We start from the raw sequence: 17,236 nt of genomic DNA on the forward strand, positions 1-17,236 counted from the left end.
TGGACTAGATTGGATTAAAGTGGATTGGATTGGATTATTGGAAATTTTATTGGATATAATTTCACTTATATGTGAAATCTAAAGAAACAAATAAACAAAATAGAAAGACACTCATAGATACAGAGAACAGAGTAACAGCTGTGAGAGTGGAGTGGATTTGTGGAACTGGGTGAATAAGGTGAAGGGATTAAGCAGCACAAATTGGTAATTGCAGAACAGCCACAGAAATACAGATTGCAGCATGGAGAATATAGTCAATGTTAAGAGAGCGGGATATGGGGCCAGGTTTGTGGTTGGGATGGTGGTGGACATGGTTTTCTGTAGAGCACATGGTTTTCTGGCCACTTTGCTGTGTATCTGAAACTAGGGTGGAATAGAATTGAATGTAAACTGTGGTTGAAAAATAAAAAATAAAAAAATAAATTGGAAAATGTTACTCCTCCAATTTTATTCTTTTTCAAAATTACATTGGCTATTGTTCTACATCTCTTGCATTTCCATATGAATTTTAGAATCAGCTTGTCAATTTCTGCAAAAAGCCATCTGGGATTATGACAGAAAATACATTTAATTTATACATCAATTTGAGTACTAACATTTTAACAAGTAACAATAGTAACTCTTATGATCCATGAACACGGGGTGTCTTTCCATGTACTGAGGTTTTGTTTAATTTCATTCAGTGGTGATTTGTAGTTTTTAGCACATAATACTTGCACTTCTTTTGTTATTCCTAAGTGTTTCGCTCTTTTTGATGGTACTATAAATGGAATTATTTCCTTTATTTCAGTTTTGTACTGTTCATTGCTAGGGCACAGATAACTGACTTTGTGTATTAATCTTGCATTGTATGTGCCACCTTGCTAAACTCATTTATTAGTCCTAATATCCAACAGTAGGGTGATGTGTGTATACCCCTTAGAATTTTTAGTATATAAGATCACATCACCTGTGAAGAGACAGTTTATTTCTTCCTTTCCAAAATGTATACCTTTTTTTTTTTCTTGCCTAATTGCCCTGGCTAGAACCTCCAATACAATGCTGACTAGACATGGTGAGAATATAAACCCTCTCATGAGCCTGACTGTTACAGAGTGGGGGGTCTCCAAAAATCCCCAGAGCCTGCAGATTGGGGGATGTGGAAAAGGGAACAGCTTTTAAGATGCCTTTGCATGACTATGGTTAGTAGCTAATGTCTTAGTTATGTAAGTGGGTTTGGTTCTTCCAAGGCCCCAAGAAGATGGGAGGGGTTTTAACCATGGAATGGTGCAGAAAGAACATACAGAGCCTGTGCAAGATTCTGTGAATGGTAAGAACTGGGCACCACAGCCACTGTGTCACAGGACGCAGTCGGGAATTTTTAAAAAAGCAGCAGACATTTTAGGAAGAGAACACCATGCGGCTTGGAAAAGAAAGGGAGCACTCCATGTGGCTTACAAGGAGGCTGGAAACTCCACATGGTTCTGCATTAAGAGCTGGAGGGCAACGCAACACAGGCAAAACCTCCCCAATCAGTATCGAATGATTGGGAGCCACCAGTAAAGCTGAACTGTGTCTGGGAAGTAGGAAGACTGTATCTCTGACTTTTTTAAAACTAGTCTGGTTTGGTAGGGGGAGCCAGAACTATGTGTTTGTGGGTGTTTTAAAGAAAATAAGACAATGGCAGAAATCCACAAATAATCTAAATCTATATAACCATTAAATAAACAATTATTTTTCTTTTCACCAAACTCTGATATTGAGAGTTACGCTTCTGGCGGTGGGCAATCGGGCCCCTAATAACTGAACAGCCTGTGGGCTCTGTTACATGATCTCTGGGGGAGAAAAGCAATTAGTCTTTTGCCATTAACTTTGATGTTAGCTGCAGGTTTTTCATAGATGCTCTTTACCAGGTTGAAGCAGTTCCTTTCTATTCCTAGTTTGTTCAGCATTTTTATCATGAAGGAATGTTGGATTTTATCAAGTGTTTTTTCTCTGTCTATTGAGATGATCACGTGGCTTTTGTCATTCCATTAATAAGTTCTATTACACTACCTGATTTTCAGATGTTAAACCAGTCTTACGTTCTCGGGATAAATCCCACTTGATCATAATATAAAATGTATATCTTGCTGGATTCACTTGACTAGTATATTATTGAGGATTTTGATAATAAAAGGGATAGTGGTCTGAGTTTTCTTTTCTTGTGATGTCTTTGTCTTGTTGTTGTTGTTTTAACCAGGGTAATATTACCAACTTCACAAAATAAGATGGAAAGAATTACCTCCTTTTCTGATTTTCAAAAGAATTTGTGAAGAATTGGTGTTAAGAATTCACCGGTGAAACCATCTGGGCCTGAGCTTTACTTTGTGAGAAGCTGCCTGATTACTAAGTCAATCTCTTTATTGTTATAGGCATATCCATATTTTCTATTTCTTCTTTACCATTTTTGATAATGTGTGTCTTTCTAGAAATTTCTCTATTCCATCTAAACTAGTTTGTTGGCATATGTAGTTGTTCACAATATTCTCTTTTATCTCTTTTTATTTCAATAAGATCAGTAACTTCTGTCATCTCTTTCACTCATGATTTTAATAATTTGGTCTCTTCCTTTTTTTCCTAGGTCAGTCTGGCTAAATATTAAGTTAGTTACCTTTTCTTTTTTTAAGTATCTTTCATTGATCATGCTATTACAGTTGTCCCAATTGTTTCCCCTTTGCCCCCCTCTGCCTGGTACCTCCTTCCTTCCAGCAATCCCCCCACTTAGTTCATGTCCATGGGTAGTGCATGTGAGTTCTTTCGTTTCTCTATTTCCTTTACTATTCTTAACATCCGTGGGTCTGTCTTGTGCCTACCAATTATGCTTCTTAATCCTTGTATCTCTTTCCCCATTCTCTCCTTTCCCCCTCCCAGTTGATAACCCTCCAAGTAATCTCCATATCTATAATCCTCTTCCCCTTCCAGTTGTTTGCTTGGTTTGTTTTTATTTTTGTTTTTTATATTCAGTTGTTGATAGTTGTGAGTCTGTTGTCATTTTAATGTTCTTAGTTTTGATCATCTTCTTTTTGTTAAATAAGTCCCTTTAACATTTCATATAATAATGGCTTGGTGATGATGAACTCCTTTACCTTACCTTGTCTGGGAAGCACTTCATCTGCCCTTCTATTCTAAATGATAGCTTTGCTGGATAGGGTAATCTTGGTTGTAGGTCCTTGGTTTTCAACACTTTGAATACTTCTTGCCAGTACCCTTCTTGCCTCTAAAGTTTCTTTTGAGAAGTCAGCTGATGGTCTTATGGGAACTCCTTTGTAGGTAATCCTCTTCTTTTCTCTTGCTGCCTTTAAGATTCTCTCTTTATCTTTAGCCTTTGTCATTTCAATTATGATATGTGTTGGTGTGGTCCTCTTTGGATCCAACTTGTTTGGGACTCTCTGTGCTTCCTGGACTTATGTGTCTGTTCCCTTTGCCAAATTAGGGAAGTTTTCTTTCCTTATTTTTTCAGATAAGTTTTCAATTTCTTGTTCTTCCTCTTCTCCTTCTGGTATCCCTGATTCCCTATGAGGTTTTACTTTTCCAGCCCTGAAATGATGAGCTGCGCAGTCTAGCCTGGGGCTGGGATCTCTCCCAAGGTGTTCCTCCCAGCTTTTATCTGCCACACGTGAATGCGGGACCACTTATTCTGCCAGCTGCAGCTGGTGTCTTGTCACAATCACCTCGACTCCACCACACAGCGTCCTCTCCACCCCCGCTGCTCCCCTTCTACCTATTTGAATGAATATTTCCTCTTAAATCCTTGGTTGTCAGACTTCCATACAGTTCAATTTTCTGGCAGTTCTGGTTGTTGTTTGTTTTGAGGTAGTTTTAATCCTTCTATGGTTGTGTAAGGAGGCAAAGTGTGTCTACCTTCGCCTCCATCTTGGCCAGAAGTCTAATTTAGTTACCTTTTCAAAGAATCAACTTTTGGTTTAATTGATTTCCTCTATTATTTTGTATCATTATTTTATTTCTGCTATAGTCTGTATTGTTTCTTTTATTCCATTTGTTTTAGTTTAGTTTGCTCTTCTTTTTCTAGTTTCTTATGGTGGGTGGTCAGGTTATTAATTTGAGGGTTTTTTTAAACATATGTGACTACAGCTATAAACTTCTCTCTTAAGCACTGTGTTAGCAACATCACATAGGTATGTTACACTGTTTTAATTTTCATTCATCTCAAAGTATTTTCTGATTCCCCTGTAATTTCTTTTTTGACCCATTGGTTATTTCAGAGAATATAGTTTTTAATTTCTCAATTATGTGTAAATTTTTCCCAATATTCTGTTATTGATTTCTAATTTAATCCAACTATGGTCAAAGAAATCACACAATGTATGATTTCAATCCTTTTTTAAGTTATTGAGGTTTTCTGTCATACCATGTGATCTATCTCTGAGACTATTTCATGTGCACTTGAGAAGAATGTGTATACTGTTGTTGATGGATGGAGTATTCTATAAATGCCTGGTTTGTTTTTAGTATTGTTCAACTCTTCTCTTTATTTGTTGACCTTCCAAGTTGTTGTGCCTATTATTTAAAGTGGGGCATGGAAGTCTCCAAATATTATTATTTCTTTCTTTAATTCTGTCAGTTTTTGTTTCATGTTAACTGGAGTTCTATTGCTGGGTGCAAATATGCTTATATTGTTTGATATTCCTGGTGGATTAACCCTTTTATCATTACAAGATTTTCCTCTTTATCGCTAGTAATATTTTTGTTCTAAAGTCTATTTTGTCTAATACTAGAATACTCGTTCCAGTTCTTTTAGTTTGTCATGTGCATGGTATATTTTTCCACCCTTTTTCTTCCAACCTATTTATATCTTTTATTATCAAGTGTGTTTCCTATAGACAGTAAGTATATGGTTGAATCTTGTTGGGGTTTTTTAATCTAATCTGACAATCTTTGCCTTTTGATTAGGTTACTTAAGCTACTCATATTTAAGGAATTATTGATATGGTTGTATTGCCATTCTGCTTTTTGTTTTCACATGCCTCATTCCTGTCTCATTCCTCTACCCCTCCGTTATTGCATTTGTATTAAATAGGTATTTTCCAGTGTAACATCTTAATTCATTTAATGATTGCTCGACTTTATTGTTTTGTTTTTTTCTTAGTGATTTCTCTAGGGCTTATCATATACATCTTAACTTAGCAAACTCTACTTCATATTTACACTGAATTAATTCCAAACTTATATAGAAAACTCATTCCTATACAGCTCTCTTTTCTCTCCCATTTTTTGTGCATGTTATTTCTATATGTTACAAACCCCATAACACATTGTTATAATTACTTTATCTAATCTTAAGTCTTTTAAAGAGTCTGAGAAAAAGAAGAAAAGCATGTATATATTCCTGGAGTTTGCTATACAGTATGTATTAAAATAACAGTGTGGTGTATGTGTGTGCATATAACTTGTGAATATAATGTTAGAGTTTCTATGGAAAAATAATACATGATACTACTAGGCAAATGCTGAATAAGAAGACCTAGAAAAAATTAAACCTTTAGGATACTAAAACATTTTGTGAGGAAGAACTTTTGGAATAATGAAATAAGAAGCTTGGTGAACCCTCTAGCTAGCAAAACAATTTAACTAGTGAAAAAATTTTTTTAATCATATAAACTATGAAAATTGTCCTAAGGGCAAAGGAGAAACTTTCTTTCAAGGAAACTTACTAATCCTCAAATTTAAAACTGTGGTGCTTCAAAGGACACTATCAGAAAAATAAAGACAACGCATAGAATGGGAGAAAATTTTGCAGGTCATGTATCTGACAAAGTTTTATCTGGAATATATAAAGAACTCTTATAACTAAACAATAAAAAGACAAGACCCCAATGGACAAATCTGAAGACACTTCTCTAAAAAAATACAAATGGCCAGTAAACATATAAAAAGATGCTCAATATTATTAATCATCAGGAAACTGAAAATCAAAACCATATAGTGTTACAAACACAAGGATGAATATATAAAAGGACAGGTGATAATTGTTAGCAAAGATAGCTAAAGAACTGGAATTCTCATATACTTTTGCTGGGAATGTAAAATGATGCTGCCACCCTGGAAAACACTTTGAAAGTTCCTCAAAATATTAAAATTGGAGTTACCATATGCCCTAGCAATTGTACTCTGAAGTATACACCTAATAGAAATGAAAATATACATCCACACAAAAACTTGTACATGAATGTTCTTAACATTTTTCATAATAGCAAAAAAGTTGAAGTAATTCAATTGTCCATCAACTGATGAATAAACAAATAAGAGTTTATATATCCATGCAAATAGAATATTATTCAGGCAGAAAAAGAAACACGTGCTGATCAATGGTACGATATGAATGAATTTCAAAAATGTTAAACTAACTGAAAAAAAGGACTTCTGGCCAAGATGGAGGCCTAGACAGACAGGCTGTGTCTCCCTCCACAACTAAGCAGGAATACAACTACCTCAAAACTAGAGACAACCAGAAGTTCCAGAAAATCGAGCTGTACGGAAGTCCAACAAGCAAATATATAAAGAAGAAATACTCATCTAGACAGGTCGGAAGGGCGGAACTGGGGTGGAGAGGATGTGGTGTGGTGGTGGCAGCAGTGGCAGCAGCAGACCGGTGGAAAGCACGTTTTAAAAACTAGGGAGGGACACCTGGAGAGCGCTCCCAGGACCAGACTGGACTGCACAGCTCACGGTTCCAGCACCAGGGAAAATCAAGACTCATTGCTTCTTACTGTGCAAACCAGTGGAGGTTGAGGCAAAGGAAGAAACTGCTGGTCTCTCAGCAGAGTCCACTTGTTTAAAGGGCCCCCATGGTCCTAGAACATCCACAGACCCATTCACACTGGGAACAACAGCCAGGGCAACAGCTAGAGAGGCACCAGTCTCATACAGAAGTGGAAAAAGTGCCTGGAAAAGGGACGAGTGCTGAATTAGTGGCATTGTTCCCTCTCTGACCCCTTCCCCAAATACAGCACCACAATGTGGTGAAACAGGTCACCCTGTACTGACGACTACCTAGGCTCCACCCCTTACAATGTAACAGGTGTGACAGCTCTACCTGAGACACAGAGGCAAACAAACACGGTAGCCTGTCAAGATGAGGAGGCAGAGAAGTATGGCCAAAAGAGGAAACAGATCAAGGTTTCAGTGGGAGAACTAAGCAACAAGGAGATACCAACCTAACAGACGTAGAGTTCAAAACACTGGTGATAAAAATACTCACAGGCTTGACAGATAAGCCTAAGTGCAGCAAATGCATAAGGGAAGAAGTGATGGCTCTGCTAAATGAAACGAAGGAAAATCCACACTGAACCAATGGTGAAGGGAAGTAAACCAGGGTTCAAATCAATGATTTGGAATTTAAGGAAGAAAATAACAGTCAACCAGTACAGAATGAGGAAACATGAATTTTTAAAAATGAGGAGAGGCTTAGGAACCTCTGGGACAACTTTAAATGTGCCAACATCTGAATCATAGGGGTGGCAGAAGGAGAAGAGGAAGAGCAAGAAATTGAAAGCTCATGTGGAAAAATAATAAAGAAAAACTTCCCAAATTTGGCAAAGAAAACAGACATACAAGTACAGGAAGCACAGAGTCCCAAACAAGCTAGATCCAAAGAGGACCACACCAAGACACATCACCATTAAAATGCCAAAGGTAAAAGATAAAGAGAGAATCTTAAAAGCAGCAACAGAAAGGCAGAGAGATGCCTATAAGGGGTGCCTATAAAACTATCAGCTGATTTCTCAAAAGAAACTTTGCAAGCAAGAAGGGACTAGCAAAAAATATTCAATGTGATGAAAAGCAAGGATCTACAACCAAGATTACTCTATCCAGCAAAGCTATCATTTAGAATGGAAGGGCAGATAAAATGCTTCCCAGACGAGGTAAAACTAAAAATGTTCATCATCACCAAGCCCTTATTATATGAAATGTTAAAGGGACTTATTTAAGAAAAAGAAGATCAACACTATGAAGATTAAAATGGCAACAAAGTCACAACTATCAACAACTGAATCTAAAAAATAAAAACAAAATCCAACTAAGCAAACCAGAATAGGAACAGAATCATAGGTATAGGCTTCATTTGGAGGGTTATCACCTGGAAGAGGGAAGGAGGAGAAATGGGGAAATGGTGGGGATTAAGAAGCATAATTGGTTGGTACAAAATAGACAGGGGGAAGTTAATAATATAGGAAAGGGTGAAGCCAAAGAACTTACATGCAGAACCTATGGACATGAACTAAGAGGGGTGGGATTGCTGGAGGGAAGAGGGGTACTGGGCAGAGGGGAGCAAAGAGAAAAAATATTGGGATTACTCTAACAACATAATTAATTTTTTTTTAACTAAGTGAAAAAAGCCAGACACAAAGGGCCACATAGTGTATAATTCCATTTATATGTCATGTCCAGAATAGGTAAATCAGTAGAGATAGAAAGATTAGGTTGCCTATGGCTGGAGGGGTTGGGATAAGTCATTAAACTGTATATTTTAAACAGTTAAATTGCATGCTATGTAAATGTTATCTCAAGCTCTTGAAGAATATATAAGTTTCTTTCTTAAAGAGTAAAATCTAAATTTCAGTAAAAATATATACTATCTTTAATGCTCACCAAAAATCCTGCATAGTTAATATTATTAGCGCCATTTTACAAATGAGCAAACAGATGCAGAGGGATCATATCACCAGGAGTCACATAACAGTTATGTGATAGGCCTGGGATTAAAACCCAGATCAATCTGTCTCCGAAATACATGTTCTCCCTGTTATGCTGTGCCATCTGAGGCTAGGACCCCATCAATATCAAGGGACAAAAATTTACAGAAAAATAAATGTAGAAATCCAGAAAAATTGGATACTTGGAGTCATCTCAATATGAAGTTTCATTTAATTCCTAGTTCAACAATAAGTCTTCTCTTTCAATACAGAGCTCAATCCTGACTAAAAAATGAGCTACAAGTTCAACAACACCATTACAATTTGAAATCAAATTTAATGTCAAATTAGCCAGGAAACATTGACTTGTGTAAAATTTTTCAAAGAACGGAGAAGAGGTTTGATGAATGCCACAAGGCTTAAGAAGAATTAATTAGTCCTGAAATCTACTATTACAATTAGTAGTACTATAATTATGTACACACATATCTGGCTAAGAGCCTTACAGCCAACAGAAATTTTACTTATATTTAATAGGTTTATGAATCTACTATTGACTAGAAAAACCGTACTTGTTTTACGGTTGACAAGAATTTTTTACTAATAAATTGTTTTAGTTTTATAAATGAAACTTCTGTTCTTCATTCATATAGCACAAGCATTTGGGTTTGTTTGTTTTTAACGTGGATTTATTTATATTTAAATTTTGTTCCCAATCCTGATAGTTCTCTTAATAGCCTTTTGATAAGCAAGAAATTCTAGAATAAAAACAGAATCTATTACCTAAATAAACAAAACCTTTGGGTTAAAAATAAAGTGCCAACCAAAGATAAAATACAAAGTTTCTAATTTTTTAAAAAGATGTATTTATTTATTTATTTTTAGAGAGATGAGAAGGAAGCAAGAAAGAGAGAGAGAGAAACATCAATGTGTGAGAGAAATATCTATCCGTCGCCCCTCGCACAACCCCAACTGGGGACCTGGCCCACAACCCAGCCATGTGCCTGGACTGGGAATCAAACCAGTGACCTTTCAGTTCACAGGTCAGTGCTCAATCCATTGAACCACATCAGTCAGGGCCAAAGTTTCTAATTTTTGATTAACATGTTTTCCCATATGACATAAAGAATAAGTTTAAGTTAAATGTTAAATTGTTGATTCAACAAATCCCATAAAACTATACATCCACAGAAGTTACTAAGGTTTTTCAAAAATAAAATCAGTATTTTGAACATAGGTTGAACTTTGGAAACAGTCACGAACATTTTTTAACTCTAGTAAGTTTTTAAACTCAATCTGAATCTATTTCAAGCCATTTCAAAGGATTTCTGAGTAAAAACAAGGGAGCACTGGAACCTGTACATCACGTCACATCCATTTGCTCCACAGCTCTCACACTGTCATCACATCATCTACCTAGTGCCTAGCAGTACATGCCCAGTGTTTTGTAAGGAGTCAGGGAGAGCTGGCTCAGCTGATCTGGGTAGCTTTCATAATCATCACCACCTACAGCTTTTCCTTGATCATATTAATGAGAGCTAATATCTCTTTGTAAAAGCATTTACTATTTCTTTCCCTCCTTGCTTACCTATGCTACTTCCATGGATGTGAGCTTTCTATCATCTCAATTATTCATCTCCTATGATGGAATGTCGCCCTCCCTTGTGTAGCTTTACAATTAGTTTATTTTTCAGAAGATGCTCCTTCCAATCTGAATACAGGCTTTGACATAACACCCCTTCTCTCTCTCTCTCTCTCTCTCTCTCTCTCACACACACACACACGCACACACACAATTGTATTTCACTTTTCCACAAGTCAAAAATGACATTTGAAATTTCTAAAGTTAATAATTTATATAAGAATAAATTTCAAAAATTTTATGCTCATATAATAAGCTTAGAAAGCCAGTCATAAAATAAACATTTAAATACATAAATACAAATACACACATTTGATGAATACTACTTAATAGTATTAAATTTTTATGGACCATTAACAGAGACAGAAAATGATGTTTATATTATCAAAAACAATGCTCGCATATAAATACTACTCCTATTCTGGGTGAAAACAAGAATCAACAATTTTTTTGGTAAAATTTAGAATGGTATATTTTTAGCCCATTAGTTTCAAATGCCTCCTGCAAAATCAGAAACATGTCCTTCTAAAGAAAACCTGATAGATTATTTGAAGAAAAATATTATCAAGAAACATTAACTTTACCACAAAGCATAGCAATCAAAGCACTTTCTCAAACCCTATCTAATGCTAGCAATCATTATTATTATACAATCAGCCAAGCCCCCAAAGTATAGGGAAAAAATATATACTTGACCATTTTCAATCACAAGTTCTTTAGAGAATAAAATATTCTTTGAGCAAAACCTCATGAGAACTAGAATTCCCTTTCCAATATATGGTCTCTCCTAGAGCTGTAACTAAATATTACTGAGTGGCAGAAAAACAAATCTCAAGAAATGACGGACTTAAAAAAATTTCATTGTAGAAGGCACAAAGCAAGTCTAATAATACCAATTTGAAAATGATAGCTCCCCAGCTTCAAGAAAAGCAGATATAAAAACGCACAGTAATGACTAAAAGACCCAACTGAATCTGTTGAGCCTCTGAACTTTAATAAGCATGATCACTGAGCAGCTTAAACTAGAAATTCCGTTTTACTTAGCACTTGATTAAATCATTATTAAATTCATAGATCTTGAAATTAGTAGTTCAATTTTAATCAAAACTTTTAAAATCAAATTCAATACTGTATTATACAGAACACAAAACTAATTTTATTAAATCCTTAGATGTCCAATGTTGAAATTTTATTAATTCTGTGACATTAAAGATAAGACTATACTATTCACTTACTAATCATATTTTTAGCTATTAATCTCATTAATATAAAAGCACAATTAAAGTCAGCTGGGTTTATATTTTGGACTTTTCCAAAATTATACTCTATATTTGTATTATAGCTCTTGACACAAAGGAGTTATCACTTTCCAACTAGTTTATTAACACTTTATGTATCCTGACCAAGTTGAGGTCTAAGGCTCTAGAAGGCTATAATATACTACTTTATACAACTGTTATTTTAAGTCTCAAAACTTCCTGAAGTCTCTGCATATTATTAATAATACCTTTATCTCACTCGTAAACCTACAGAGGAAAGAGGCTTTAATTTTCTCTTGCAATGCAACAAAGAAAATAAAAATTAAGACTTCAATAATGGCCACGAACGTTACCTAAACTAGAAAGCAAGCTACTATCTCAAAGGGAGAGAAAAATTACCTGTAGGTAATTACTGCTTCCCATCTGTATTCTATAAAATACTGAAACTATTATGGTCAAAAGAAATATAACTATGGGAAAGACACACTAGGGCACATAGGGTTGTGAAATGTCATTAAAATAGAGTTAGTTTCATTTCCAAAACAAAAGGTAAATGCTTCCTAAGTCATTTTCTCTTTGATCAAAAACAATTATGAATTCAAAGCAAAAATAACAGCCAGACTTTGAGGATGCAGAAGTGAAAAAAAAAAAAAAAAACCCTCCATTTTCTGTGGTTTAAACTTTTTAATTTGATAGATATCTCTTTATAGAACAATTTTTGAAAACTTCCTACCCCCCACCCAAGGCCACTAATCTACTGAAAGGAAAAAAGGGTAATAAGAGATTATGTACAACAAAAATACTTTCAGAAAAAATGACAGACTTTTTAGTAAAAACAAAAACATTGTACTTACTATTTAATGTAATACCTTTTCTGTTAAATAAATTTTCATTAAATAATTTTAAAAGTTCATATTATATATAGTCAGTTAAAAGAGAGAGCAACAGTTCTAATAAGCATAAAAAAGAACAAGTAAAAAGAAAAAGCTAACAACAGTAAGGGAAAAAAGAGGAGCAAAAAAAACAAAGATGGAAGAAAGTAAGACATAAAGCTAGGGGCTTAAGAGAGATGAAAAATGGAGAGTATTGATTCTTAGTCAGGGCACATGAGTAGGTTGCACGCCAGATCCCCAGTTGGGGGCACATGAGAGGCAACTGCATATTGATTTTTCTCTCCCTCTCTTTCTCCTTTCCCCTCTCTCTAAAAAGAGATAAATAAAATTAAATTAAAATTAAATTAAATTAAGTAACCTTGTTAAAAAATAAAATTTTTTTAAAAAGGAGAATAAACTATAAATACTTAGGTTGAACCATATAAACTGTAAATCATTTAGGTTACAACCTAAATAAGTTTCTTGAACATCCCATTAGCTCCTCAGCACTGAATTCTTCAACTGCTTTTAGTAATGCATCAAGCTTTGAAAAACAATCCACACCTTCAGCACTATGATACAACAACAGTGTCTCACATGATGAGTGCCAAGGGCCCAAAGAAGCAAAAGGGGGTTGCTAGTGAGCTGCAACTTGCCTTATTTGAGACCATTTACCAAATTCTAAGTGTTAAAAAGTAAAAACCTGTTGGCACCAAGTAAAATTTTTTAATCATAAAGCACCCGTACCCTCCGTAGTGAATTAATCCAGTCTTCTTTTATTTTGTATCTATTCAGTGGAGTGCTAGAAAACCAGAATTAGGAGGATGCATGCAATTTATATTGCTGACTGTCTTCACTATTACATTCTGTTAAAACACTGGTTCACTTTCCAAACTACTGAGTACAGTGTCTAAGCAAGCAATGACTGGCCTGTTTTTACCCACCACTGACTCACCCTCCTGAATCAGGAGTTAAAGAGGCAGAACAGCCTGCGAAATTCAAGGCAGCACATGACAGTGAGCAGACACCAGGGTATGCTCACAGAGAGCTCAGGACTTTCTAAAACTCCACATCCAAAGCAGGCAAACAAATTCAACTACAGAGCGAGCAATATCAACCCCTGAGTCAGAACACATTGACTATCTTCAGTTGAATGGAGAATGTATATAAAACTAGATCATTTGAAAATGACAGTTTCAATTGTATGCTATCATAACCTTTCTATCTGGGCAGTACTGATTTGGCCACCACTTCTTAGTAGAACCTGATTTTTTTTAACAAGGAGAAAAAAGACTTGTTTCCCTCAACAACTGATATCACTAAGAGTTGTAGGCTATAATTGAAATTGAAGTAGTCAAGTCTCTAAGGAAGGTATGTATATGGTGAACAAGACAAAAAGGAGATAGGGTATTAGTATACACTGTTTGCCCTCCCTGTCATGATTCCCAGCAAACTGCAGAGTTGTAGTATATTGCACCAACCAAATAAATCCACCTAATAAATGTTTTTTTGAGGCAAATACTATAGTGTAATCTCAGCTGTAAGATGAATTAAGTTAACCTCAGTGCATTCAGTTTTTAGGACAGATGATACACATCAGATTTTGATGGGTGTATGATAACCAATGCTAAACTAAGTACCAAAGGAGCACAAAGTGGGCCGGAGCAGAATTCTGACTTGAGGTGGGTAACAGAGTAGGGAAAGATGGAATCATGGGAAGCTGCCCAGGTAGTGAGGTTATCAGAGCAAAGTAACCTTACTGTGGCTCAAGTAAGGCAACGGCAAAAGAAGAAGCTGGGAAAGTTTACACGGAGCCGAGAAAAGGGCCTTAGACAAGAAGCTGGACTTTATTCTGAAAGCAACGGGCAGACAGTGACTGTTTCTGAATAAAGGGTGACAAGAATAGATCAATATGTTAGATAAATTTGGTGATGGTGTGAAAGCTAGTTTATTGTGGAATGGAAACAAAGTGATCAGGTACAAAATCATTACAAAAAGGGAGTCTCTGAAATCCTTAGATCTATTAGTTATAAACCCTGATTCCCCCATCCACCTAACATTGTTTCATGCACTTAAAAATAAATAAATAAGTAAAAACCACTGAATAAATTTTAAAACATTCTATAATTCAGTTTTCATGAATTCAATTAGTTTTCCCAATAATTCCAAACAAGAGAGTTTTATTATGTACATCTTAGTTGTAATAAGCATTTCTAATTTTGAAATTTTATATCGATGTCACTAAATTAATTTCATACTATTATTATATGGCATGTTGTAAAGGAAAAAACCTGTTAAACATCAAATGTGATCCAATAAAATAATTGCCATAGGGTTTTGTTTTTTTTTTTATCCTTACCATTACAAGTTCTTCCTGTAATTCACTGCAACTTTTTTCATTATACTGGAGTCTCTTTGAAAGGTCTGTAATTACTTTCTTCTGTTCCTCAATCTCTTCATTTAATTTCTTGGTTTTGGAGACATACTCTCTTTCTAATCTGAAAAGTTAAAACATCAGAGCAAGTTTTTCAAATATACTTTTATAAAGTCCTATTATACACCTTCAAGATAAGTAGCAGGTATACTATACATCATGTTTTCAAGACAAAAGGCTTTAATAGGTCACCTCTCCTTTTTTCAAATAAAAATGACTGCACATCCTTAAAGGAAAGACTCTAAATGAATAATAGCCCCCCTTTTGTTAGCAGATATTGTCCTATGCTCAATGTTATAAGCAAGATATGTTTAGTAATGGTTTGGTCTTGCTGTTATTTTGGATGTACCAAACCCACACGCCACAGTTCAATTAGCTCAGAAACTGCTCCAAGACACAACAGTCCTATCAAATAATTTTCAAGTTGAAGTATCGCATTAGAAATGGAGCTAATGTTTTATTCCCGAATGTCCATGCAAGTGTGGTGGCATGGAAAATCTAAAACAAGAATTATCAAAAATCATTCATATTCACTATGAAAACACATGAATTACTTTTCAAAGGATATGCATTCCTACTTAAATTTTTCTCAAGCTGACATTAAATTGTATTTATATTCTTGCATGGACGTATGATGAAAAATAGCTTAGAATTATTTTAGTTTAAAAATTGTTGTAGATAATCCACCAAATGACTTCAGGCTTCTTGACACTAAAACTGAATGAACAGCCATCTGAACTATGGAAGAAGATAAAGATCAAAAGAAGACATTTTCAGAATGAAGGTTTTAAAATTTTCCTTTAATGTGTAATTTCTCAAGAAGCTACTTTACAAGGGAGTTAATCAAACAAGGAAGAAGGCACAAAATCAGCAAACGAGATCCAACGTAGAAGAAGAGTAGCGGGAATTCCAAGGACAGTGGTGAAGGGAAGTCCCAGGATGACTGTGAAAAGGGAGCCAGAAAGCAATTTGTCCAGAATGGAGAAGGCGGAGACAGGAGTCCAGGAGGGCTGTCTCTTAGACTTAAATATGATAGAATTTCTGAGGTGTAGGAACATAATGATTTCCAATTCTGTTAGAGAGTTTAAGAATAACTTATGTTTGGTACACTTTAACTAATCCAATTTAAACTGAGACAATTATTAATTATTTATTTATTTGATGACTCAGCTAATCTTGAATAACTCTATGTGCCAGGCACTATTCTAGGCTTTGGGAGACAGCAGTGAACAAAACAAAGTTAGCCTCAACATAAGCAGACAGACAATACACAAAATAGAACATCATAAAACGTGCTACAAAAAATAAAGATGAGTTATACCCCAAAAAAGTGTAGAAAAAAATACCCCAAAAGATAATGCTATTAAAGGATGGCAGGAGCCCCGATCAGTGTGGCTCAGTTGGTTGGGCATCGTCCCGCAAAGCGGAAGATCGCCAGGTGGATTCCCAGTCTGGACACATGCCTAGGTTGAGGGTTTGGTCCCCCATCAGGGTCTGTAGGAGATGCAACAGATTGATCTTTCTCTCTCACATCAATGGTTTTCTCCCTCTCTTTCTCCCATCATCTCTCTGTCTCTAAAAGGAAGGAAGGAAGGAAGGAAGGAAGGAAGGAAGGAAGGAAGGAAGGAAGGAAGGAAGGGAGGGAGGGAGGGAGGAAGGGAGGGACAGAAAGAGGGAGGAAGGGAGGGAGGAAGGGGGATGAATAAGTGTGTGGTGTATGGAAGAAGGGTACAATATAAATAAAGAAGTAACGGCCATAGATAACATCTAAACATGGAGTTCAACAAAGTGGCAGAATATGAATGTTACTTAGAAATATGAAGTTAAATATCAGAAGAAACATCAATAAAAATTAAAAGTGATTGCCTCAAATGAGTGGAAACTGATAGTAGAGAGCCATGAGCACGAAACTATTTTTCATGAACTTAACAGTACTGTTTTGTTTTTTAGACTATATCCAAGTGTTCATTTGTTCAAAATCAAATTTTAACTAAAATCACTGTTACTTAGCAAATATAAAACTAAATGCAACCATTATTTGGTGCACAATCCAAAGAAGTTGGCCCCAGCAGAGGGAATGAGTAGGGCAGGAGCACAATGAAGACTGGCAGTAGCCTCTCTCTGTTGGTATTCCAGTAGAGAAGAGTCAAGACTTAAAAGATGGAGCATTTAAGGAAGAAAGGAAAAGGAGAAGGTGCAAGTAGGAAAGATACCTTCTTTCCTACCAGATTCCCATGCTTTTTAGAAAATAAAGAAACTCAGCTAAGAATGTAACAACAGTAACAGACAGTTTTAACACATAGCCATCTTTGGGCTATCTTTTGCCAAGAAAGAAATTTATAATAATGCTACTA

The 17,236-nt window shown here is 35.5% G+C and overlaps 1 protein-coding gene across 1 annotated transcript in view; it reads right to left on the reverse strand.

Annotated features, from left to right (window-relative positions):
• CCDC171 (coiled-coil domain containing 171) overlaps positions 1-17,236 on the reverse strand; it is a 298,734-nt gene that overhangs the window by 207,134 nt on the left and 74,364 nt on the right. The window contains exon 10 of the mRNA XM_090274081.1: positions 14,808-14,946. Within this exon, the coding sequence (XP_090130207.1) occupies positions 14,808-14,946 (139 nt within the window). The remainder of the gene's footprint in view (positions 1-14,807; positions 14,947-17,236) is intronic.

The sequence above is a fragment of the Furipterus horrens genome, unplaced genomic scaffold, assembly GCF_987537825.1.
Source record: "Furipterus horrens unplaced genomic scaffold, mFurHor1.1.pri manual_scaffold_4, whole genome shotgun sequence".
Taxonomy (NCBI): Eukaryota; Metazoa; Chordata; class Mammalia; order Chiroptera; family Furipteridae; genus Furipterus; species Furipterus horrens.